Here is a 27,414-nt window from a genome sequence, read left to right on the forward strand (position 1 = left end):
CAGCATTCTGCCGGACCGACAATCTGGTTTTCGCCCTGGTTTCAGTTGCGCGACCGCGCTGGTTGACGTTGTGGATGACATTGTGGGAGCGATGGATAGCGATAAAATTACCGTTCTTTGTCTGCTTGATTACTCGAAGGCCTTCGACACTTTGAACCATAAAATCTTGCTGTCCAAACTGCACCATATAGGGTTAAAGTACAAGGCAGTTAATTTACTGGGGAGTTTTTTGGATAATAGGGTGCAACGTGTGAGTGTGGATGGTCGGGTGTCGGAGGCAATGACGGTATCGACAGGTGTCCCACAGGGATCGGTTCTCTCCCCGCTCCTTTTCTCAATATACACTAGCGATTTTCACAAGCATGTACAGTAGGGCCCCGACATTCACGACTTCAGCATTCGCGGTTTCGTGTATTCGCGTTTTAAACTTTGCTACCTTTTTCAACATTCGCGTTTCGATTATTCGCGAATATGTACGCACTTTTTTCTTTATTCAAACGGTGCGCCTGCTGTACAAGCAACCAGCTTCCCATCACGCACATTTGACAATTTGTTTTGTTACGGTTTACGGGGATTCCCTTAATTTCGATCGATTTTAGTGTTTAGGTTATGTGTTTATTTCTGTGATATTTACTTGACTCAGGTTAGTATTTCTTTATTTTTTTTTACTCTATAATTTCTTATATCCGATTAATCTTATAAACTTTTAGAAACTATTATTCTATTCAACATGGCTACAAAACGACCAGCGAACGAAATAAACTTAATTGCCAAACGCGCAAAGTCAGTTATGACATTAGAAAAAAAGATTCAAGTTCTTGATATGCTGCGAGAAGGGAAAAAAGCTACCGAAGTGGGCCGTATCTTTAGTGTAAATGAATCAACGATAAGATCTATAAAGAAAAAAGAAAATGAAATCAGGAATAGCGTAAAAAGTGGCATCTGTTCATCATTAAAAGTAACATCACAAATTCGTGATATGAATATTGAGAAAATGGAGAAGTCTCTTTATATTTGGATTGAAGATAACGGCCGCAGAAATATACCATTAGCCAGAGCTAGATTAATGGATAAAGCCAAGGATCTTTATTGTCATTTTTCGGGTGATATAAATTATATTGAAGATGACTCTAAATTTAAAGCGAGCAGAGGATGGTTCGAAAGATTTAAATCTCGATTTAATCTTCATAACGTTAAGTTATGTGGAGAATCAGCTTCAGCTGATCATCAACAAGCTGCAAAATTTCCTGATGAAATAAGAAAATTAATAGAAGAAAAAGGTTATTGCCCTGAACAAATCTTTAATGCGGATGAAACCGGACTTTATTGGAAACAGATGCCAACACGAACATACATTTCAAAAAATGAAAAGACTGCTGCTGGATTTAAATCAGCTAAGGATAGAGTCACACTTTTATTGTGTGCAAATTCAAGTGGAGACTTTATTACAAAGCCAATGTTGGTATACCGGGCAGCTAATCCACGTGCTTTAAAGAACAAGGACAAAGATGCTCTTCCTGTGTATTGGCGAGCTAATGCAAAAGCTTGGATGACTTCTCATATATTTGTTGAATGGTATAAAGAGTGTTTCGTTAAAGAAGTGGAACGTTATCTAAAATCTAAAAATTTATCATTCCGTGTTTTATTGATATTGGATAACGCAACATCTCATCCAGTTGATGTTCTCAAGTTAGGTCATCCATGTGTGGAAGTAGTATTTCTTCCTCCAAATACAACATCCTTGTTACAACCTTTAGACCAAGGTGTTATAAAGGCTTTCAAAAGTCATTACATCAGGCACGCGTTTGGATTTGTACACGAGAAATTAGAAAACGACAGTTCCCTTTCAATAAAAGACGTGTGGAAACTATACAATATTGAACATGCTATTATTAATATAAAATGTGCTTTAAATGACATTAAAATATCGACTGTCAGTAATTCATGGAAAAAATTGTTAAAAAAAGACACCGAAAAATCTTCTGAAGTTGATGAGGCAATAGACAAAGCTGTGCTCTCTGCACGGTTGCTACCAGGAGACGATTTTCAAAAGGTGGTAGCAGCTGATATAGAATCTCTTGTCAATGAAGAAAACGAAGAGTTATCCAATGCGGATTTAGAAGCACTCCTGATAGAGAGTGAATCAGGATCGGATGAAGATGAGGTTATTTCTCCTTGTAATAAATTATCGTTGAAAGAACTTAATTCTTTTATACAAGAAGCAAATCATCTTGCTGAAAAGATCGTAGAAATGGATCCCGTAATGGAAGCATAGAAGCATAAAATTTAAAAATGGGTTAAATACTCTTCTTGCTTCTTACAAAGAGCTTCAAAAGGATATGCAAAATAAAGCTGTACAACCTACCATACATTCATTTTTCAAACCATCGTGTTCTAAATCAGTGCCTGAACATGTTGATGAAAGGTTAAGTTAATTTTTATTTGTTTTTTTTTCTTAGTTTATTTCTTTGATATTTATTTTTGAGTTTATTTTTATTTGTCCGAGTTTATTTTTTTAACTTTAAATGATTATTTTACTGTACATATTATATTTGAATACAAATATTGTTGCAGAAAATTTAGTCGTTTTATTTTGAAATATTGTGTGTGTTTTATTTAACATAACTAATTTTATTAATTTTAAAAATCATACTTATTCAAATTTTTAATTTTGTTACTATTTTTAAATAAAACATCTCTCCATTTGATTTATTTCGTCTTCGTTTTACTTTTTAAAATGGCACAGAAGCAGTTTCTCTTTTATAAGATCGAGTGCTTCAACATTCGCGGATTCAACATTCGCGACGTATTTTCAGAACCTAACCCTCGCGAATGTTGAAGCCTTACTGTATCTTTTTGCAATATGCACCAATATGCCGATGACACTCAGCTTTATGGGTCTTTTGGCGAGGGTGAGGTGGAGGAGGCCTGCAGGCGGATAAGTGCTGACCTAGATAATCTTGTGGATGTGTCTCGTCGTCATAATTTATTAATTAACTCAGCAAAAACCGACGTTATTGTTTTTGGCCCGAAAAAACTTAGGGAAAGAATTAAACCCAAACTTGACATACGCATAGGAAACCAACAATTAACGTGCAAAGATTCAGTTAAAAGTTTGGGAATAATTATTGATGAGAATCTAACTTTCAATGAGTATATTAATAAAAAGATCCGGGCGGCATACTGTCAATTAAAATTCATTTATAACGCGCGTCATTTTCTAACCGGTAGCAGTAAACGTTTACTTTGTGAGAGCCTGGTGTTATCGGGTTTTAACTATGGGGACATGTTGTACTCCTCGTTTCTATCTAAACGTATAGCTCAAAAAATACAAAAAGTACAAAATTCATGTCTGCGACTAATTTTTGGTATAAGGCGACGAGAGCACATTAGTCACAAGTTGATTGAAATAAGCTGATTAAATATGATCAACCGCAGAAAATTACATTGCGCAACAGCTTATTTCAATATTATAACGACAGGCCTTCGCCGGAAGATACGGTACAGGACGGACGTGCACACCCTCAATATTAGGTTTAAGGGAACTCTCACACCACCCATTCACAAACGTCAATTTTTTAAAAAATGCTATTCTTACCAAATTTCAAAACTGGTTAACGAGATTTCTGGATCTGTAGGACTGTGCACGTCCGTTGCATTACTCGAACGTCGATATAGGGCAGCCTTGTTTTCGGCTCAATGCACCTTTCAGGGTTACCGATGATGTTAATACCTCAGCTCTGCCGTATTTGCGCATAAATTTTCTCTTGTTCGTGTTTTCTTTCTCTTTTCATGTTCTTTTCTGTTTTGTCTATGTTTATGTTTATTATTTTTAAGGGGGTGATTGTGGAAGAACGATAGGAGACTATCGAACATCACCTTTTGTTCATAAATTTAAATTTAGATATATAAACTTTTTTGTATTTTCAATACTATGTACCTGTATCGATTTTTGTGAACAATAAACTTGTTTATTATTATTATTATTATTAAATCGAAAGTTCCGAATAAACAACCCATGCTACCAAAATTTCAAATCTCTACGAATAGTGGAACCTGAAAAAGTTCTAACGAACCAGTTACGTGAGACACCCTGTATAATGTATATTTATTTGATGATATCATAATACATTAATACAAATATCTAATATATTAAGCATATATTTTTCATCAAAGTCAATCATTTCAAACTTTTCTCTCCCCATACTTAAGAAAGCTAGGTCACTTAGGCGATCTTGTCCCAGCATTGATCTGTAAAAATTAATTAAAGTTCACAGCTAGCAATGGATATTGAAATAGTAAGAAGTATTTGAACCGCGACTCTCAGGTTTGGAAAAACATCTCCGTCAGAGATTATAAAGGTAAGCAGCTCTAATGGAGTTTTAGATTCAATTTCTTTTCTATTGCAGAGTAATATTTTGTAGTCACATATTACGACGTAGATTTTTGTTCCATTGATTTCAAAATTCATGTTTTTACAACTCTTTTCAAGATCGTTAACATCATTATCCTGGTTTAATAAACATTCAACGTCCAATAGAAATCCAAATTTGGAATTAAGTTTATTTAATCGTGTAAATCATGTACTTATTTCTTGTTGCAGACGATCAAGAACGTTTTTCGTAACGCGAGAAATTTCACCTTCTGCGGAAAGGCCACCATCACTAGCCAATTCTCCCAGCATTTTTCGACGTCTAACACGGATTGTTGTATCAATATCCCAGTTTTCACAAACAGACTTTTGCTTAGCTGCGGTAACTCCTACTAAATTTAAAGAATGATTATCACAGTTTACAAATAGTGCTTTATTATTTTTTTCTATAATTCTTTATTGGACGCCAGATATATGACCTGACATCACTGCAGCATTATCATAACATTGTGATCTATAATTTGTTAATGAATTTAATTTTTCTAAAATTTTATTTTCAATTGACGATACATCTTTGGCATGTATTTCAATAAATCACAAAAACGATTCTCTGATGGAAACTTTTCTGTTGGTTAAATCAATATCTATATACCTAAAGACTTGCGACATTTGTTCTCGATGAGCGATATCAGGAATTGAATCAAATAAAAGTATGAAACAGTTTTCGGCGTTTCCATAACATTTTTAAGACGATTTGCTAGTAATAGATTAAACTGATCAACAAGTTAAAGTAAAGATAATAGGTTGCGGACATTTGTACCATCATGAAGGGTTAGACTTGTGATACAGCGACAGTTCTGTTAGTAATGAATGTGATGGTGACCGGATAGTTGCCGGATATTCGTTCCACCACAATTCATTACACGATTACCTGATGTTACTACTGTATTTAGAATGCAAGATTATTACTAAATTTCAAATAAGCAACATCATTAAACTCCAGAATACTTAGAATTATAATGAGTATTTCTGTTGAATTTTTTGTACTTTCTATTATACATGGATTTGAAACTTCAGATACACTTGAGCCTCCATATTTATTATCTGCAAACTCAGAGAACTCTAACAGGAGTACAATCTTCTATTAGCTTCTACATTTTGTATTCGCGATTTTTTTGCTAAATATGATTCCATTGCTATTCTTGCTATTCCACGAAAAGTAACACCGTTTTGAATTTTCGCATTGCCGACCTCACTTTCTTAACTCTATAAAACAGACCTTATAACTTTTCTCTTGCATACCACACCCTACATTCCGACACCCGTTCCTCACATACTTACTTTTTCCCATTTTTTTCTTAATCTTCTTAAGTAAGACATCCGAGATAAGTATGACCTGGTTATCGGTGTACGTCTATACCAGGTTCACCCCGGATAGAATAGATCAGCGTATTACTTAGCCTATGCTGATGACGTACACTTATGCTGATGATTGCTAGCAGCTAGGACCAAAGGGGATTTGGTGGAGAGCTTGCAGTTAACGAGGGGAAGACAAAGTATATGCTTATGACAAAAACCAGAAACCCAAACACAGAGAACAAGGAGAGATTATAAATGTTGAAAATAGAGCATATTTCAGTACTTGCTGAAGTCCCGATTGCTGTCGCGGAGAACCAAATCCAAAATATACCGTATCAGTGTAAGACCAGTGATGATGTACTCAACTCGTGGGATATGGTCCCATATGTCAGCAAGGCGAATGGAAGATACGTACTAGTGTTGGAACAGATATCCGGCAACTATCCGGCTTTGGCAGGATGTTAAAACCCTATTACTTAGTACTCCACCATTCACAGGAATTAATATCCCTTTTAGGTGTTGGACAATGCAAATAATAATCAAGTTCAACCCCAATAGGACTTTTTTCAATGAATACAACTTTATTTATCATTAACAACCTCATTGTAACAATTCCAATACACTATACAAAATCTCTTGTTGCAGTTTCGTCTAGTTTCCTTCTCTTCGCTTGTAATTCATCATCACATTCATTACTAACAGAACTGTCGCTGTTATCACTTTCGATTATTAATTAAAGTATCTTCTTCTTAATGCAAAAAGCCGTTTTGAAAAATCACTTTCAGTTCTTGAGAAATAAATTTTTGAAATCATCGACAATTTTTTCGAATTTTGTAATTTTTGCTGATTAAGATTTAAAAATTCTTATAAAATCTATTTCCTGGAATACGAGTATGAAAATTTCCTGAAATGTTAATAAAAGTGTCCTCTTTCCAATGAAGCAACACGTTTTTAAAAATAACGTTTAGTTTTTGAGAAAACAATATTTAAAGATTTGATAAAATTTTCGATGTTGCAATTTTCATCGATAACTTTCAAAATTCGCTATAAAATTAATTTCTTGAAGGATCCTTGTGGAAATATCACCAATTATTAATTATAGTATCCTCTTTTTAATGCAAAAAGCCGTTTTGAAAAATCACTTTTAGTTCTTGAGAAATAAATTTTTAAAGTAATCGACAATTTTTTCGAATTTTACAATTTTCGCCGATTAAGTTTTAAAAATTCATATAAAATCCATTTCTTGGAATACGAGTATGAAAATTTCGCAAAGAGTTAATAAAAGTGTCCTCTCTCCAATGAACCAACCCGTTTTAAAAAATAACTTTTAGTTTTTGAGAAAAATTTTGATAAAATTTTCGATGTTGCAATTTTCCTCGATAATTTTCAAAATTCGCTATAAAATTAATTTCTTGAAGGATCCTTGTGGAAATATCACCAATTATTAATTAAAGTATCCTCTTTTAATGCAAAAAATTTTGGTGTTTATATATTATTTATTTTAAAACAAAAAAATTTAATTTCGTATATTGAATTAGATTTATTTACATAAAACAACGTACAAAGGATTCATTATTTAACTAATACAACGATTTCATACTTTACTTTTAAATTGCAGAATAGAATTCCATAAAACCCAAAAGACATTGAAATTATTTCTAAATAAGCATCTTTAAAAATTAATATTGCATCAAGTACTTGTAATGGTAATATTTTATTCTAACAAATTTAATTTGCTGTTGGTTTTTCTTAATTGTGCCCTCCATGGAATAATATGCGTTTCATTCGAATCTTCGTTACAATCATAATCATCTTTATCACTATTATTATTATTATTATTACAAATACCATTATTATTTAAATCTTGTTTATTAATTAAATCATTTTTCTCATCTGATGCTGTTTTGAGACACTCTTGCATATCATGAACTTTCTTTTCATCCGTAATTTTTGGAGTGTACAAAGTTTGTCTAAAAAATAAAAGATTTATTATTAAATTTTTATTAAAAAATGATTTAGTACTTCATTCTAATTTCGGCCTCTTCTTTTTTTGCAATTAATTGCCGTTTCCATTGAGGGATCATTTGTAAACGTTTCGCTTCCGAATCACGTTGGATTTGATCTTCGAGTTCTTTTCGGGCTTTCTCCGCCGCTTTTTTGGCCAACATTTGGCGTTTCCAAGCGGGGATAACATTTCCAATTGGATCTTTATCGGGGATCTAAAAAATAAATTTAAATTTTTTGTATTTAATTAATTTTTAAAAATTACTTTTTCAACGAAATTATTTGCTGTAAATTGTTTGGTCATTTCGGTATAAATTTCCTTTTCAACTTTTTGGTCAACTTTGGCCTTTTCGATCTTCATCTTTTTAATGCCTGTGATGTCTTTAGACATTTTTAACTCGGCGATTAAATCGGATTTTTGTGCGATATAATTATCGCTTTGTAAGCATTGCAAGCTCATACTTCTTGTTGGTGCTGAAAACGTTTTTGACGCCACTAATTTATCCGTTCTTCTTAATTGGACCGAGTTTAAATCTTGGATGCTAATCGCGGATAAAGGTTGTTGTTTCTTATTTTTTTCTGATTCTTTTTGCACCATTTTATCTTTTTCTTTGGTGAAGAAATCGGGGAGAGGCGGAGGTGGGGGTCCTTGATTTTGCACACTAACTTTTTCTGGCGCAATTTCGACTTTTTTTTCGGCAATTTCGGTTTCTTCATAATCCAAGGAATTTCGCGACGAATTTCTTTTATTGTCGCTTATGCTGCGTAAATATTCGGAGGGTTTAATTAAGTTGTTTGAATCTGAACTTCCCGGGAAACTCGGCGGAATAAACGGAAGCACTCTTTGCTTGTTAACCAGATGCGCAACCTGGTCCGAATGGTCACTATCGTTTAAACTAATGATTTTCAAGTCGGAGCAGGATAAATTTAACCGCTTCGCCGACGCTGAAAATTAGAAGGAAATAAAGAGTAATCTAATATGTGTAAATGCTATCTGGGTGTTATCTTGGACAAAGGACTAACTTGGACATCACACATTAGTTGCAAAACCAAAAAAGCAACGATTGTACTGACCCAGTGCCGAAGGGCTATTGGGAATACTTGGGGATTAAATCCGAAAGTTACAATGTGGATCTACACTTCTGTGATAAAACCCATGGTAGCTCACGGAGCCATAGTTTGGTGCTCAGCACTAAAACATGCATATAAAGCTACATTGCTGCATCAATTGCAACGACTGGAATCACAGGCGCTATGAGATCTACAACTACGATTGCAATGGAGACTATGTTAAACGTGCTGCCCCTAGATATTTTTATCAGGGAGGTGGCCGTGATGGCATTGCTTCGGTTGCGATCAGTAAATGAAAAGCAGGTTGTTAAAATGGGAATAGTCCGGAGCAAGCTCTGGAGTGAGGCTGTTAGTAGACAACCCCTCCTTAAAGCTCGCACAGACTACATTACACCTACTTTCTTAGGCAAGCCACACTTTGGCATTGAAATGATACCCCAGAGCAACTCAAGCTCGGGCAAAACGCTGACCATCTACACTGATGCATCAAAGAAGGCTGGAGGTTCCGGAGCGGGAATCTTCTCGCACGATCTCCAGCTGCACCTTTCCACTTCGTTAGGATCGTATTGCACGTCTGCTCAAGCCGAATTAATTGCTATAAACATAGCAGCCGATGCGATTATCGACTCCAAAAAAGTCGGCAGAAACGTTGTAATCTGTACTGATAGCAGAAAGGCTATGCTGACGGTTGGCAGGCATCATACTGCATCATCGTTGGTGAAGTCCTGTCGGCAATCAATCGAAGGAACATGATCATGCGGACAGATTGGCGAAACGGGCGGCTAACAAGTCACCGATTTCCCCTGAACCGTTTGTACCACTAGCTGTTAATACAGCATCAAAACTGATAAACTCCATCTCCCACCGAGCTTTTTGCGATAGATGGGATGGGACAGCAGTAGGTGCCTTTGCTAAGAAAACTCTGCTCTACCCTGACCGGAAGACATCTACTCAGTTTCTGGGAAAATCGAAAAGTGACTTGAGGCTTCTCACCCACTTCCTGACCGGACACTGCAGGTTACGTAAGCACATGTTTTACATGAAGCTGGCGAATACACCCCTCTGTAGAGGGTGTGAAATGGAAGACGAGACGGTAAGTCATATTGTTTGTGACTGTCCAAACCTCGTGTACTTAAGGGAATCTATTTTCGGAGTACCATGGCTCCAAATTTCGGATATAAGGAACATACCTTTCTGTTCTATATTAACGTTCATGAAAAGATTGGGCTGGTTTTCTGACCCTTGAATGAACAGTAAATTGTGGAGACGTACAAAGGGTCCGCTGGGGCCTAAGTGCTGTGAGTATCTCACCCCCACGTGAAACTACATACACATACATGTGTAAATGCTTGATTTTTATGGAGAAGAAGATTTGCTGATTCAGAAATGTATGAATTCAAACTAGGAATAGCTGAAGTGCTAACAAAATCAAAAACAATTCCAAAAAAGCGCGGCTCACCAAGCAATTATTTACAGCCTAAACTGAATCTAAAAAAGAAAAAGTACCCGTTCTCAGAAATTCCTTCCCAAGACTTACGAACGACAATCTTAATCACCGACCAAAATGGATTTCTGATAAACAGCCGCCAACGGAGTAAATATCCGAAATATCGAGGAAAATCTTTTGTAATGTGCACAAAATGTAATGTTCACCTTTGTTTGAATAAAGATTTTTCAGGTTTTTCAGTCGCGTTCCAAGGCTTTTTTGTACATGCCGGTGCATTCTTTTTTGGTGGCAGTAAAATTACCGTATTGTTTGGCATCTGCAATACTTTTATGAGTCTTTTTGAGTTATGCGCATATCGAACTCCATGCATAGCCTCAGAGCACGAAATATTTCAATGACATATTATATATGACATGATATAATTGCAATTGCAGTCAGGTTGGTGTAATGCATGCCATTGTTCGTATTCGGCAGTATCTTTTTTTTCTCTCAATGTTCACACTCTTTAGAATATTTTGATTTAGCACAAATATCAAGCAATTTTCCTGTGAACCAACCAATTATGCTAACGAAACCGAAAAGAGAAGAAAAGCCACATTTTCGCTACTAGCTTTCTCCCATCTATATTACCTTTGCTTTTGGAAATGCTTTTTTCTTCTTCGACTGCCTTCCGAGTATTTTTAATTTTCACAGCTTTTGTGGCTGAAGCAATAATTTTTACAATTGCGTCATATCCTTTGTGAAAGACAGTTTTTGAAAAATTCATAAAGGCACAAAATTTTTGAATTTCCAAATGTCCAGTACCAATAAATCGCATTGGCAATATAAGACGTCTGTTTACGTCATAAGCGACTATTAAAGTGTTTTCACAACTTGCTACTCTCTGCTACTCTTGGCAATATTTGGCACAACACCCTAAATACATCAGATGCTGTTTTCATTTTCTTCGGTAAAGTTGAGACAGTCTCAGAATTATTTTCCTAACCTATTGCAGTTAGGTGGCTTTCTGTTAAATTCTTGCTAATTGGATGGAAGTGACATGGATGTTATAATAATTCCTTTTCTATGCGAAGAAGAAAAAAAAGGAGCCAGAGCAAGTAAGGAAAAAGCGAAGAATATATTTGCACAACATATCTAATTCACGTTATGAAGAAGGGTAATATCACACACTTTTGCCACCGCTTAAAATGACTCCTAAAGGGTTTAATACATATTTTAGAATGTTTGAACATAAATTCGACGAGTTATTGCATATCCTATATAGAAAAACAAGACACACAATTTCTAAAAACAACAGGGGTAGAAGAAAAACTTATGGTTACTATATGGTAAGCATTTATTTCATTAAAGATTTAATTAAGTTCTATAGCATTAGTAACATCTTCTAGGGGAAATTAAAGCCCATCCAAAGCTACAATATTGATGATGTCAAGTTCCTTATTAGATTTTCGTGTTCTAAATCAGACACTATTCAATAAATTTTGTTTTTGGTCTTGAATTGTAGTTATGGAGGCAAGGCTATAACGGAGTCAGTCATAGCTCTGCAAAAAGAATGGATAGGATGTGTACTTTTCATTGTTGTCTGAGTCGACTGCAAATAATTTTGTAGAACTCTGGTCACTGATATTTGTTGTGTTTGTTTCTTTTTCCTTGCAATCAGTAATATTTTTAGACATCAATGATGTGCCGATGAAGAAGATAACTCAGAAGAATCCATCATTACATCAGCCTGAAGATATGGAAGCACGTAGAAATTACCTCGCCACCAAAAAGTGAAACGCTATATTTTAATTATAAGAAGTTTATTTCTATAGTGCTTTATATTATGCTAACTTTATATATGTAAATGTTGGCGATCTTGAAAAGAATAGCGATGCAGGGATCTTTTCACGGTCAGATTTAGCAGCAAGACTGCAAACAAATACTTTGAATATACCAACGCCAAAAGAATTAGCACGAATGGGAATTCGACTATCTCACTTGATTGTTGGCGACGAAGCTTTTCAATTAAAAACATATTTGATGAGACCTTATCCTGGCACACTATTAAATTATCAATCTAAAAAAGTATATTGTTACAGGCATAGCAGAGCAAAAAGAGTTGCAAAAAACATATTCGGCATATTGTGCCAAAAATTTAGAATTTATTCGCTATAAAATTAATTTCTTAATCCAACCTAACTACCCTCTTTTTAATCCAACCAGCCGTTTTGAAAAATCGCTTTTAGTTTTTTCGATAATTTTTTCGAATTTTGCAATTTTCGCCTATTTAGTTTTAAAAATTCGTATAAAATCCATTTCCTGGAATACGAATATGAAAATTTCCTGTAATGTTAATAAAAGTGTCCTCTTTCCAATGAAGCAACACGTTTTCAAAAATAACGTTTAGTTTTTGAGAAAACAATATTTAAAGATTTGATAAAATTTTCGATGTTTCAATTTTCATCGATAATTTTCAAAATTCGCCATAAAATTAATTTCTTGAAGGATCCTAGTGGAAATATCACCAATTATTAATTAAAGTATCTTCTTTTTAATGCAAAAAGCCGTTTTGAAAAATCACTTTTAGTTCTTGAGAAATAAATTTTTGAAATAATCGACAATTTTTTCGAATTTTGCAATTTTCGCCGATTAAGTTTTAAAAATTCGTATAAAATCGATTTTTTGGAATATAAGTATGAAAATTTCCCAAAATGTTAATAAAAGTGCGTTCCAATGAACCAACACGTTTTGAAAAACAACTTTTAGTTTTTGAGAAAACAATATTTGAAGTTTTGATAAAATTTTCGAGGTTGCAATTTTCATCGATAATAATAATAATAATAAACTGCCTTTATTTCCAGAGTAAAGAGAACAAACAATAATAATAGTAACTATAGTTACTATAATGCAAAATAAAGATAATCAAAAAAGAAAAAAAAAACAATATTTAAAAAGAAAAATAACTTAAATACAAAACAGGTGGAAATCCTAAGGCGAAGTTCAGAATGCGACCATAATATGGCTCGCTTCTGCTCTTCCACTTAACCTTAAAAATAATTGCACTTTTATTCAATCGTAGTACATGCCTACTCCTAAAAACTAAAACTATTAATTGATTCTGCATTATAATCTTCATTTCACTTATAATCTATCTTATATATGAGCTAATAAAATAAAAAATAATATAATGAAATAAAACAAAAACAAATTATTCCACTCGCATTAAAATTAGATTGATCCACTACAAAGCAAACAAGAAGTCACTGTCGCTCAAATAAATGCCTAAACAATAACGTTCTGAAAGCACCCTCCCTTTTGGCCCTAATGGTGACGGGGATAGAATTATACAGCTTATAGGCACAGTAGCTAAACGCACGACAAAACAGAGCTGTACTATGAGCAGGCGGATTAACAACATTTTTATTTCTAATATTTATACTGTGTAGATCCCCTCTAAACTGAATCTTTTTACTCAAATAATTAGGCGAGCCAGTTGTGACAACCTTGTGATACAGCACTGAAGCCTGTAGAGTATAACGATTGTGAATATTCAGCCAAGTTAACTCTTTAAGCTTATGAGAGATTCTTCATGCTTTAGCTTCAATGGTTCAGAAATTAAGCCATTGACCTGTACACATTGGCATCTGTCTATTAAATACGTCTTAATTAACCTTATAAATTCCTCCCCGCCTCCAATATAGTGAAGCATCGACAGCACAATATCATGGTCAACAACATCGAACGCTTTACTAAAATCTAACAACACTAAAGCGGTGCACTCTTTACCGTCTTTGGCCTTTAATATATCGTCGGTGACATTTAAAAGTGCAGTTGTGCAACTACGTCCAGGCACATAACTTTCAAAATTCGCTATAAAATTAATTTCTTGAAGGATCCTTGTGAATATATCACCAATTATTAATTAAAGTATTCTCTTTTTAATGCAACAAGCCGTTTTGAAAAATAACTTTTAGTTTTTGAGAAAACAATATTTGATGTTTTGATAAAATTTTCGATGTTGCAATTTTCTTTAATAATTTTTAAAATTGGCTATAAAATTAATTTCTCGAAGGATCCTTGTGGAAATATCATCAATTATTAATTAAAGTGTCCTCATTTTAATGCAACAACCCGTTTTCAAAGATCGCTTTTAGTTTTTGAGAAATAAATTTTTGAAATGATCGACAATTTTTTCGAATTTTGCAATTTTTACCGATTAAGTTTTAAAAATTCTTATAAAATCCATTTCTTGGAATACGAGTATGAAAATTTCCCAAAGTGTTAATAAAAGTGTCGTCTTTCCAATGAACCAACACGTTTTAAAAAATAACTTTTAGTTTTTGAGAAAAATTTTGATAAAATTTTCGATGTTGCAATTTTCCTCGATAATTTTCGAAATTCGCTATAAAATTAATTTCTTGAAGGATCCTTGTGGAAATATCACCAATTATTAATTAAAGTATCCTCTTTTAATGCAAAAAACTTTGTTGTTTATATATTTATTTTAAAACAAAAAAATTTAATTTCGTTTATTGAATTAGATTTATTTACATAAAACAACGTACAAAGGATTCATTATTTAACTAATACAACGATTTCATACTTTACTTTTAAAGTGGAGAATAGAATTCCATAAAACCCAAAAGACATTGAAATTATTTCTAAATAAGCATCTTTAAAAATTAATATTGCATCAAGTACTTATAATGGTAATATTTTATTCTAACAAATTTAATTTGCTGTTGGTTTTTCTTAATTGTGCCCTCCATGGAATAATATGCGTTTCATTCGAATCTTCGTTACAATCATAATCATCTTTATCACTATTATTATTATTATTATTATTATTATTACAAATACCATTATTATTTAAATCTTGTTTATTAATTAAATCATTTTTCTCATCTGAAGTTGTTTTAAGACACTCTTGCATATCATGAACTTTCTTTTCATCCGTAATTTTTGGAGTGTACAAAGTTTGTCTAAAAAATAAAAGATTTATCATTAAATTTTTATTAAAAAATGATTTAGTACTTCATTCTAATTTCGGCCTCTTCTTTTTTTGCAATTAATTGCCGTTTCCATTGAGGGATCATTTGTAAACGTTTCGCTTCCGAATCACGTTGGATTTGATCTTCGAGTTCTTTTCGGGCTTTCTCCGCCGCTTTTTTGGCCAACATTTGGCGTTTCCAAGCGGGGATAACATTTCCAATTGGATCTTTATCGGGGATCTAAAAAATAAATTTAAATTTTTTGTATTTAATTAATTTTTAAAAATTACTTTTTCAACGAAATTATTTGCTGTAAATTGTTTGGTCATTTCGGTATAAATTTCCTTTTCAACTTTTTGGTCAACTTTGGCCTTTTCGATCTTCATCTTTTTAATGCCTGTGATGTCTTTAGACATTTTTAACTCGGCGATTAAATCGGATTTTTGAGCGATATAATTATCGCTTTGCAAGCATTGCAGGCTCATACTTCTCGTTGGTGCTGAAAACGTTTTTGACGCCACTAATTTATCAGTTCTTCTTAATTGGACCGAGTTTAAATCTTGGATGCTAATCGCGGATAAAGGTTGTTGTTTCTTATTTTTTTCTGATTCTTTTTGCACCATTTTATCTTTTTCTTTGGTGAAGAAATCGGGGAGAGGCGGAGGTGGGGGTCCTTGATTTTGCACACTAACTTTTTCTGGCGCAATTTCGACTTTTTTTTCGGCAATTTCGGTTTCTTCGTAATCCAAGGAATTTCGCGCCGAATTTCTTTTATTGTCGCTTATGCTGCGTAAATATTCGGAGGGTTTAATTAAATTGTTTGAATCTGAGCTTCCCGGGAAACTCGGTGGTATAAAAGGAAGCACTCTTTGCTTGTTAACCAGATGCGCAACTTGGTCTGAATGGTCACTATCGTTTAAACTAATGATGGTCAAGTCGGAGCAGGATGAATTTAACCGCTTCGCCGACGCTGAAAATTAGAGGGAAATAAATTGCAATTATTTTGTGAAGGTTTTATTCACATGTGTGTCACTATTAATTAGGTCAAAATGTTTAATTGACTTACTTAAGGAGTTCATGCTTTTACACATTCCTTTAACAATTTCGGATGGTTTTAGAGTGGGCTCCTCAACCACTTCAACCACCTCAGCCCCTCTAGGCTCATCCATTTCCTCTTTGCGCTCAGGAAACGGTGGAGGAGGAGGAACGCAAGGTGTTTCAGGTGGTCCTGAAACGGTTCTTTTCAGGTTCTTATTTCCTTTAATGATCAACGAATGATGATCTTCTTCCGAATAAGTTTCTTTTTTACCTTGTGCTTTTTCCAGTTTTTGCGGTTTCGGGAGGAATTCGTTAAACTTCTTCGAATCTTTCAATCCACTCGATGTTGAAACATTTACCGTTGGTGTTAATTTAACAACTACGTTACAACCAGAGTTTGAGCTACTCGCAGAAGCCGATCTGCTATGAGATCCGGAATCTCGAGATCTCGATCGAATTTGGCTCAAATTATTATTTCCATTATTAATAATCGTGTCTCGTTTCTTCGATTCCTCCCTAACTAAATAAATATCTTCGTAATCGTGTTCATGATCCCCAGTTGATCTTTCGGATAAATCGGACGAAGATAAATTTTCATCGGATCCAGCTCCAGAACTACTCGAATGAACTTCTACCTTCACTATAAACACAAAAACAATAAATTTTAGTCAGTCTTGTTTCGATTCTTCGCGTTAACTGTTTGTATCTTTAAAACCGCTTTAACTTTAGCCGAGCACACAATCGGAAGTGAAATTCGAAACGAACAGAAACGCGACAGATGGTCTTCTCGGTCAAGAAAGATTTCCAATCGAATTGGAACGTCTTATACTTCGATACAGTACTAATTACTTCTTTACCTGTTAACGCTGAAAATCCCGGCGATCCGTTATTCTGCTTCGAATTCAAATTAGTTTCGAATAAATCTTTAACCCTGTTATAAATAACATCCCCCGGATTATGCAAATAAAACGATTCCCCTTGGCTGCTACTTCCGGTGCTACAATCCGATCCAGGACGTCTATTATGAGTATTCATCGGGTTAATATATAACCCATCTTGAGGGGCATGAGGAGCCTCTAAACTTCTAGCCGATAACGGAGGGTGTAAATAAAACGGTTCTTGTCCACCGCTATTATTATTATTATTAATATTATTATTATTCGATGAATTTTGAGAGTTCGCAGAGTTAATCGAGCTGTGTTTGCAACTGGAACAATCGCTACTTATGCTTCCCTTTGATAAAAAAAGAAAATAAAAATGTATTAATCGATTTGGTCTTAATAATAATAATGATAACAACAAAAAGGTTGAACCATCAGGCTTTTTATTAATGTTTACATAATCCAATATGGTATGATAACGTTTTGGTGTTAATTAAAACGGGTTAATAACCTCAGAATTAATTGATGTTACAAACTGTTTAATTAACGTTAAAAAAGGTTTAAAAAAATAAAATGAGTTATGATGTTAGTGTTAATTAAAAATGGGTTTTAACTTAAAGTTATTTAAACAATTAACTCTTTCACTTTAAATTTTTTGTAGATACAAAGATTATTAATTGAATTAACAACAAAATTACGCTATGTAATAAACCTGTCAGAATATCTTGATGGATTCTTCTGCTATTAGAGTAGATAATGCTTGTGGCAATCTAAATACTACTTGGAGAAATCTATGGCTGCTAATAGAAGACTAGATAATGCTTGTGGCAATCTAGATTTTGCTTGGGGACATCTATAACTGCTAATAGAAGAGTAGATAATGCTTAGAGACAACTATAACTTTTATTACAATACTAAATACAACTTGGGGAAATCTATGGCTATTAATAGAAGACTAGATAATGCTTGTGACAATCTAGATATTGATTGGAAACAACTATAACTGCTATTAAAAGATTAAATAATGCTTGTGGAAATCTAGATTTTGCTTGGGGACATCTATAACCGCTAATAAAAGACTAGATACTGCATGGAGACAACTATAATTGCTTCTAGATGCCAGATAATGCTTGGAGACAACTATAACTGCTACTAGAAGACCAGATAATTTTGGGGACGACTATAACTTTTATTGAAAGACTAGATACTACTTAGGGAAATCTATAACTGCTAATAGAAGAGTAGATAATGCTTAGAAATAACTAGAACTGTTATTAGAAGCCTAATTACTACTTGGGGAAATCTATAACTGCTAATAGAAGAGTAGATAATACTTAGAAATAACTATAACTGTTATCAGAAGATTAGATACTACTTCGGGAAATCTATAACTGCTATTAAAAGACTAGATAATGCTTGTGGGAATCTAGATTTTGCTTGGTGACATCTATAACTGCTAATAAAAGGCCAAATACTGCATGGAGACAACTATAACTGCTTGTAAAAGCCAGATAATGCTTGGAGACAACTACAACTGCTATTAGAAAACCAGATAATGCTTGGAGGCAACTATAACTATTATTAGAAGACTAGATACTACTTGGGGGAAATCTATAACTGCTAATGGAAGACTAGCTAATGCTTGTAACAACCTAGCTAGTGATTGGAAACAACTATAACTGGTATTAAAAGACTAGATAATGCTTATGGGACTCTAGATTTCGCTTGGGGACATCTATAACTGCTAATAAAAGGCTAGATACTGCATTGAGACAACTATAATTGATTGTAGAAGCCAGATAATGCTTGTAGACAACTATAACTGCTATTAGAAGACCAGATAATGCTTGAAGACAACTATAACTTTCATTGGAAGACTAGATACTACTTAGGAAAATCTATAACGGCTAATAGAAGAATAGATAATGCTTGTGGCAATCTACATATTACTTGGGGACATCTATAACTGCTAATAGAAGAGTAGATAATGCTTATGACTATCTAGATACTGATTGGAAACAACTATAACTGCTATTAAAAGACTAGATAACGCTTGTGGCAATCTATTTTTTGCTTGGGGACATCTATAAGTGCTAATAAAGGGCTAAATACTGCATGGAAATAACTATAACTACTTGTAGAAGCCAAATAATGCTTGGAGACAATTATAACTGCTATTAGAAGACCAGGTAATGCTTGTGGCAATTTAGATACTACTTGGGGACATCTATAAATGCTAATAGAACAGTAGATAATGCTTGAAGACAACTATAACTGTTATTAGAAGACTAAATACTACTTGGGGAAATCTATAACTGCTATTAAAAGACTAGATAATGCTTGTGGGAATCTAGATTTTGCTTGGTGACATCTATAACTGCTAATAAAAGGCCAAATACTGCATGGAGACAACTATAACTGCTATTAGAAAACCAGATAATGCTTGGAGGCAACTATAACTATTATTAGAAGACTAGATACTACTTGGGGGAAATCTATAACTGCTAATGGAAGACTAGCTAATGCTTGTAACAACCTAGCTAGTGATTGGAAACAACTATAACTGGTATTAAAAGACTAGATAATGCTTATGGGACTCTAGATTTCGCTTGGTGACATCTATAACTGCTAATAAAAGGCCAAATACTGCATGGAGACAACTACAACTGCTATTAGAAAACCAGATAATGCTTGGAGGCAACTATAACTATTATTAGAAGACTAGATACTACTTGGGGGAAATCTATAACTGCTAATGGAAGACTAGCTAATGCTTGTAACAACCTAGCTAGTGATTGGAAACAACTATAACTGGTATTAAAAGACTAGATAATGCTTATGGGACTCTAGATTTCGCTTGGGGACATCTATAACTGCTAATAAAAGGCTAGATACTGCATTGAGACAACTATAATTGATTGTAGAAGCCAGATAATGCTTGTAGACAACTATAACTGCTATTAGAAGACCAGATAATGCTTGAAGACAACTATAACTTTCATTGGAAGACTAGATACTACTTAGGAAAATCTATAACGGCTAATAGAAGAATAGATAATGCTTGTGGCAATCTACATATTACTTGGGGACATCTATAACTGCTAATAGAAGAGTAGATAATGCTTATGACTATCTAGATACTGATTGGAAACAACTATAACTGCTATTAAAAGACTAGATAACGCTTGTGGCAATCTATTTTTTGCTTGTGGACATCTATAAGTGCTAATAAAGGGCTAAATACTGCATGGAAATAACTATAACTACTTGTAGAAGCCAAATAATGCTTGGAGACAATTATAACTGCTATTAGAAGACCAGGTAATGCTTGTGGCAATTTAGATACTACTTGGGGATATCTATAAATGCTAATAGAACAGTAGATAATGCTTGAAGACAACTATAACTGTTATTAGAAGACTAAATACTACTTGGGGAAATCTATAACTGCTATTAAAAGACTAGATAATGCTTGTGGGAATCTAGATTTTGCTTGGTGACATCTATAACTGCTAATAAAAGGCCAAATACTGCATGGAGACAACTATAACTGCTTGTGGAAGCCAGATAATGCTTGGAGACAACTATAACTGCTATTAGAAGACCAGATAATACTTGGAGGCAACTATAACTGTTATTAGAAGACTAGATACTACTTGGGGGAAATCTATAACTGCTAATGGAAGACTAGCTAATGCTTGTAACAACCTAGATAGTGATTGGAAACAACTATAACTGGTATTAAAAGACTAGATAATGCTTATGGGACTCTAGATTTTGCTTGGGGACATCTATAAATGCTAATAAAAGGCTAGATACTGCATGGAGACAACTATAATTGCTTGTAAAAGCCAGATAATGCTTGCAGACAACTATAACTGCTATTAGAAGACCAGATAATGCTTGAAGACAACTATAACTTTTATTGGAAGACTAGATACTACTTAGGAAAATCTATAACTACTAATAGAAGAGTAGTAATGCTTGAAGATAACTATAACTGTTATTAGAAGACTAGCTAATGCTTGTAACAATCTAAATAGTGATTGGAAACAACTATAACTGGTATTAAAAGACTAGATAATGCTTATGGGACTCTAGATTTTGCTTGGAAACATCTATAAATGCTAATAAAAGACTAGATACTGCATGGAGACAACTATAATTGCTTGTAGAAGCCAGATAATGCTTGCAGACAACTATAACTGCTATTAGAAGACCAGATAATGCTTGAAGACAACTATAACTTTTATTGGAAAACTAGATACTACTTAGGAAAATCTATAACTGCTAATAGAAGAGTAGTAATGCTTGGAGATAATTATAACTGTTATTAGAAGACTAGCTAATGCTTGTAACAATCTAGATAGTGATTGGAAACAACTATAACTGGTATTAAAAGACTAGATAATGCTTATGAGACTCTAGATTTTGCTTGGGGATATCTATAACTGCTAATAAAAGGCTACATACTGCATGGAGACAACCATAATTGCTTGTAGAAGCCAGATAATGCTTGAAGACAACCATAACTTTTATTGGAAGACTAGATACTACTTAGGAAAATCTATAACTGCTAATAGAAGAGTAGATAATATTTGGAGATAACTATAACTGTTATTAGAAGACTAGCTAATGCTTGTAACAATTTAGATAGTGATTGGAAACAACTATAACTGGTATTAAAAGACTAGATAATGCTTATGGAACTCTAGATTTTGCTTAGGGACATGTATAACTGCTAACAAAAGGCTAGATACTGCATGGAGACAACTATAATTGCTTGTAGAAGCCAGATAATGCTTGCAGACAACTATAACTGCTATTAGAAGACCAGATAATGCTTGAAGACAACTATAACTTTTATTGGAAGACTAGATACTACTTAGGAAAATCTATAACTACTAATAGAAGAGTAGTAATGCTTGGAGATAACTATAACTGTTATTAGAAGACTAGATACTACTTGGGGACATTTATAACTGCTAATAGAAGAGTAGATAATGCTTGTGACTATCTAGATACTGATTGGAAACAACTATAACTGCTATTAAAAGTCTAGATAATGCTTGTGGCAATCTATTTCTTGCTTGGGGACATCTATAAGTGCTAATAGAGGGCTAAATACTGCATGGAGACAACTATAACTACTTGTAGAAGCCAGATAATGCTTGGAGACAACTATAACTGCTATTAGAAGACCAGGTAATACTTGTGGCAATTTAGATACCGCTTGGGATACTGCATCTATAATTACTATTCGAAAACTAGATACTGGTTGTAGAAGTCCAGATACTGCTTAGAGCTAAAAATTTATTGATAAATATTGAACACAAACATTAACAAACAACAATATACATACAGTGCATTCACGATGAAAAGAATAAATTCGATAAAATTTGTTCTTTGGCAGAAAAGCGCGAACTGGACAATTTTACTACTGAATTTACTTGCACCAATAACAAAAAGAATGTAATACAATCCAATGATATTAATGCTGAGTAGCAAAACAACAAAGTCATAGACCCTCTTAAATACGTGTTCAAAAGTTGATCACCCGTACACAAACAATAACGAAGTAATGGCCGATCGTGCTGTATTCGTGAAAACGGTAAAATTTTTTGGCCCTGCTTTTTTTCTTACTATCTTTTGAGGTGAGTTATTTTGGATGTTCTTATAGAGTAAACTTTTAGGAAGACCGACGATCGACGAGTAAAATGTTTTAAAAGCTGTTAAGAAAGTGCTAAAACGACAATCTAGTCTGAGACATGCTGTTGAATATTATTTATCCAAATCGATGCTACACAAGAGTGTTCAGATGTTAAAAGCAAACTTAGATGATCAGGTAGTTGACATTAGAGGAAGCAGATTTGGGAGAATCTGATACAGAACTTTGTTTAAAGACCGTTAAGTTAGTAGATAAAGGAAAAAATCAATTAAAGAAAAAAGTGTTCACTAAGCAAGAACTACTGATAGTAGATTACTTGCTGAAAGCTTCGAATCTGCATTATGGTTTCACTTACAAGAAAACGCAAGAACTTGGTTATGAGTATGCAAAGTTAATGAAACTGCCCTATTCTAAGCTGTGGGATGAAAACAAAATGGCAGGAATTGATTGGGTGAAGAGAATGATGAGGGACCACAAACAATTCGTAAGAAAACCAGAAAATACAATCCATGCCCGCAACATGTCATTCAACCAGGCCAATGTAAAAGTGTTTTTTGATAATCTGTTTTTATTTACCCAAGGGTTAACATGAAGGACGGATTCTTGGATAGACCAGAATCGATAAGAATTGCAAATAAAACATGCTGGATGACCAAAGAATCGTTCATTGAGGTGCTAATGCATATTCAAAAACACACACATAGCTCAATTTACAATCGCGTTCTTTATCTTTTTAACGACATTAGTGTTGAAGCCATTAGGTACGCCTTAGTATAATTTCCTCCACACAGCACACACAAATTACAACCACTGTTTATGGTCCCTTTAAAAGTTACCAGAAGGTCGCCCTAGCTGACTGGTTGCGGACGCACCCTGGTAGAAGTGTCACGATTGCTGATATGGCAGGCATAACGAAGGAGCTATATCTTGCTTCTTTTACACCCAAAAATATCGTTTCTGGTTTCTTAACTACTGACATTTGGCTCATCAATCGATTAAGGTTCAATGATGTTGATTTTGTGCCATCCTCTGGTTAATTCCAAAGAAAATGACGTGCCTCAGAGGGCTGAAGAAAGAATTCCAGAAAAAGAAGAGCACGTAGCAAAAATAAGTCAAGAAGGCTATTTTAATTGGAACAACTTCCATAGGCTTAACCCCAGAAGATTGTTTTCCCCTGCCTAAAGCTGCTGAAAGAAATAAAAGTAAAACAAGAAAAAGATTGCGCATGAAGTCATTGTTGAAGATGACGAGACTTCCGAATCTAAAATCGATATGATTCTCGAACCACTCCGTCACTATCGATTAGAGTAAGTTATAAGCTTTGAATGTTGCTACTAGTCCTTGATCCATTGGCTGAGTCATTGTAGTTGTATTTTTAGGCAGGTATTCAATTTTCACATTTTCAGGCAGGTCCGATATATTGGTGGGATGTTATCCAAAAGAAGCAGAATTTTTTAACTCAAATTGTTCTTCGAAAGGTATTCTTTCACTCCAAGACAAATGTGGTTATTGAACCAATCTTGATAAAAGCTTTTTGACATCCAAACTTTTTTGTTGGATCTTACCTGTTAAGACTAGTAGCAACATTCAAAGCTTATTACTTGCAGAAAACATTTCAAAAACTTGTTAATGAAACCGATAGGAAATTAATGAGTTTTTGGGGCACTTTAATATGCTGTAGAGTGTAGACAATATTGGCAAATTATGGGATGAGCAGAAATCCTTCCAGAAATTAGACAAAACATATTAAGTTTAGCAAAAGAAGTTGGTTTTGAAGACTTGGAAAAAGACGATGTGTTGAATTTGGTGGATGCTGCTTGCCAGCCACTTTCGAATAATGAGTTAATTGAACTTGCAGAGAACGAAATGCTTCAGACGAAAGAAGAAATAATTGGCATTACAATAACACTATGCCATCCAACAAAAAAGTTATCCATTTCTCGTGGTATTACCGCAGTTGTAAACTGCTACCAGAAGTTGATGCAAAAAAAAAATGATGGATTCTTTTCACACAAATGCAGGTCATAGCCAACGGTAGCGTCCATAATCAACAAAATTCCACTAAACTTTTTATCACGGTCAAGTATGAATGGTAGGTAGCAAGATAACTTAGAATTAACAGTTAGAAATTAGAGCAGACACTGATTGTTCTACGTGTTTGGTGAATACCATAATTTAACTAATACTCATTTACGGAGCATAAAATACATTCTACACATAAAACACATTTCAGATTAATTCTAAAACAACGCCGTGAAGAACCGTGTAATAACATTGCGGTATGTAGACACCAGATTTGTGAAATTATCCCCCACACTATAAACAACCAATAGGAACATCTTGTAAAAGAATTTAACTCTTGACCCAATATTAATTTATTTTATTTTAAAGATCGATTTGGTTGAGAATGATGAACTATTACGTCTTATTTCTTCATTAAAACAAATTCGTCAGGCGTGGATGGCTTAGATGTTAATCGTTATAAAGTTGTGCTCCTCATAGTCATTAATTTTATGGATATTAATAAAATGTTAAGACTTCACTTGCAATAAAAGGTTAACATGTTTTGTTGATGAAATCATTATAGCAATGAATTAGAGGCCATATTATAGCTTTTTAAGTGTAAATATACAGGGTGATTCAAAAAACCGCTGACAGGCTGAAAAAACCGCATTAATAGTCTTAATATATAGCGAGATATAGCAGATCAAAGTTTCTTTAAAATTAAACATTATCTGCTATAAAAAGCACTTTTTTAAAATCAAGTAAATCCTCTTTTTAAAAACTTGTGAAGAATTTCTTGATGATTTTTTCAAAGATTTTCGAAAAATGTTGGTCAGTTCCAAGATTTTTAGGAATTTATTCGGTATCTATTTGTAAAATAGGCCTACTCTTTAGAATTTTCAGGATTTGAGGTATTTTCATAGTTTTTAAAGATGCCTAAAAGTTTTTATCATTTATTGGAGATCAATTTTTCGGAGTATATCCAAGATATTCTAGAAAGTTCCTAGTACACATCCAAGTAATTCCTAAGAATTTGATGAATTTTCGCGTAGGTTTGAGATTTTTCAAAGACGAATATACTTTTTTAAATTTATTAGGGATAGATCTAGATTGACATGGATTTTTTTAATATGTCCAAAAATATGTAAAAGATTTGTAGAGGATTTACACCAATTTTCAAGGATTCCATAGCATTTTTAAAAGTTTCTGGGATTTACTTGAAATGATTTTCAAAAAATGGTTCATAATTCCTAGATTTTCAGGAATTTATTAGATATCCATTTGAACAATTAAGAATTTTTCAACGATTGCTAATACAGTGTATTTTATAATACGCGATTTGCGCATTGCAATACCAATACTGTGATATTGGTTGCATACTTGCAATGATGACGTCGAGTACGATAATTAATTAACACACTGTATTAGTAATCGTTTGAAAATTCTTGAAAGTAGTTAAAAATGCTTTAAATGAATCTCAAATAAACCCTTGATGTCGTTAAACATTCTTTGCAAATCCATAAAACTTCTTGTGAAAATCGTTAAGAAATTCTTGAGACTCTCGGATTCTCAAAAATCTAGGAGGGATTTTCAATGTTTCTAAAGGTTGCCTAACAGTTTTTGTAATATATTGAATTTACAACGACTATCGAAAACTTTAAAAACAGAAGATTCTGAATTTCCAAGTATTATTTCCATAAAAAGGTAAGGAAGTTAGTTGTATAAAAAGGAAATAAGAAATAACCCGAAAGAATATAAGTACTTTGGCAGTACAACATCACAAGATAGAAGGATAGATTTAGACATAAACGCAAGAATAAGGACAACAAACAACGTATATCCTACTCTAAACAGAATAATTTTCCAAAGACTTAGAAACTTTCATTTCTACTAAAACATTCATTCTTAGACATTTTTTGATTTAATCACCCATAACTTTTTCAATTCAACCTTAATAATAATTTAGCTTTATTTATTAGAAACTACACCCTTTTTATTGCAACTTGCCCAAATTTCATGATTCCAACCCGATTTTCCAAAGACTTAGAAACTTTCATTTCTACTAAAACCTTCATCCTGAGACATTTTTTGATTTAATCACCCACAACTTTTTTAATCGAACTTTAATAATAATTTAGCTTTATTTATTAGAATCTACACTCTTTTTATTGCAACTTGTCCAAATTTCAAGATTCCAACGCGATTTTCCAAAGACTTAGAAACATTCATTTCTCCTAAAACATTCATTTTTGGACATTTTTTGATTTAATCACCCACAACTTTTTTAATCCAACGTTAATAATAATTTAGCTTTATTTATTAGAATCTACACTCTTTTTATTGCAACTTGTGGAAATTTCATAATTCCAACCCGATTTTCCAAAGACTTAGAAACTTTCATTTCTACTAAAACCTTCATCCTTAGACCTTTTTTGATTTAATCACCCACAACTTTTTTAATCGAACTTTAATAATAATTTAGCTTTATTTATTAGAATCTACACTCTTTTTATTGCAACTTGTCCAAATTTCAAGATTCCAACGCGATTTTCCAAAGACTTAGAAACATTCATTTCTCCTAAAACATTCATTTTTGG

The 27,414-nt window shown here is 33.5% G+C and overlaps 3 protein-coding genes across 5 annotated transcripts in view; 1 reads left to right on the forward strand and 2 right to left on the reverse strand.

The window, feature by feature from the left end:
* Nucleotides 1-730: 730 nt before the first annotated feature.
* Nucleotides 731-2,275, forward strand: LOC139429803 (tigger transposable element-derived protein 1-like). The gene has a single exon (XM_071196010.1). The coding sequence runs from the start codon at nucleotides 731-733 to the stop codon at nucleotides 2,273-2,275; it is 1,545 nt and encodes a 514-aa protein (XP_071052111.1).
* Nucleotides 2,276-7,246: 4,971 nt separating this feature from the next.
* Nucleotides 7,247-9,664, reverse strand: LOC139429804 (uncharacterized). Its single transcript, XM_071196011.1, has 4 exons — nucleotides 9,601-9,664; nucleotides 8,001-8,680; nucleotides 7,754-7,950; nucleotides 7,247-7,701 (listed from the first exon to the last, which is right to left on the reverse strand). The coding sequence occupies exons 1-4, from the start codon at nucleotides 9,662-9,664 to the stop codon at nucleotides 7,446-7,448; spliced, it is 1,197 nt and encodes a 398-aa protein (XP_071052112.1). The 3' UTR covers nucleotides 7,247-7,445.
* A 5,105-nt stretch (nucleotides 9,665-14,769) lies between these two features.
* LOC111423108 (inversin-B-like) overlaps nucleotides 14,770-27,414 on the reverse strand; it is a 106,330-nt gene continuing 93,685 nt past the window's right edge. Inside the window, exons 6-10 of one of the 3 annotated variants that reach the window (XM_071195714.1) lie at nucleotides 17,122-17,497; nucleotides 16,293-16,904; nucleotides 15,517-16,196; nucleotides 15,270-15,466; nucleotides 14,770-15,217 (exon numbers count right to left, since the gene is read on the reverse strand). In XM_071195714.1, coding sequence (XP_071051815.1) covers nucleotides 14,953-15,217; nucleotides 15,270-15,466; nucleotides 15,517-16,196; nucleotides 16,293-16,904; nucleotides 17,122-17,497 — 2,130 coding nt within the window. In that variant the 3' untranslated portion in view covers nucleotides 14,770-14,952. The remainder of the gene's footprint in view (nucleotides 15,218-15,269; nucleotides 15,467-15,516; nucleotides 16,197-16,292; nucleotides 16,905-17,121; nucleotides 17,498-27,414) is intronic. The other 2 variants (XM_071195716.1, XM_071195715.1) reach the window with 2 other exon arrangements.

This window comes from Onthophagus taurus, chromosome 5 (genome assembly GCF_036711975.1).
Source record: "Onthophagus taurus isolate NC chromosome 5, IU_Otau_3.0, whole genome shotgun sequence".
In the NCBI taxonomy this organism is placed as follows: Eukaryota; Metazoa; Arthropoda; class Insecta; order Coleoptera; family Scarabaeidae; genus Onthophagus; species Onthophagus taurus.

Excerpts from the sequence above, each read along its gene's own strand:
- LOC139429803 (XM_071196010.1), top strand. The coding sequence starts at position 731 with ATGGCTACAAAACGACCAGCGAACGAAATAAACTTAATTGCCAAACGC.
- LOC139429804 (XM_071196011.1), bottom strand. The coding sequence starts at position 9,664 with ATGGAGTTTATCAGTTTTGATGCTGTATTAACAGCTAGTGGTACAAAC. Across the intron at positions 8,681-9,600 it reads AAACGGTTCAGGGGAAATCG|CGTCGGCGAAGCGGTTAAAT; the intron begins GTGACTTGTTAG and ends TCTAATTTTCAG. Across the intron at positions 7,702-7,753 it reads GAGGCCGAAATTAGAATGAA|ACAAACTTTGTACACTCCAA; the intron begins GTACTAAATCAT and ends TTTATTTTTTAG.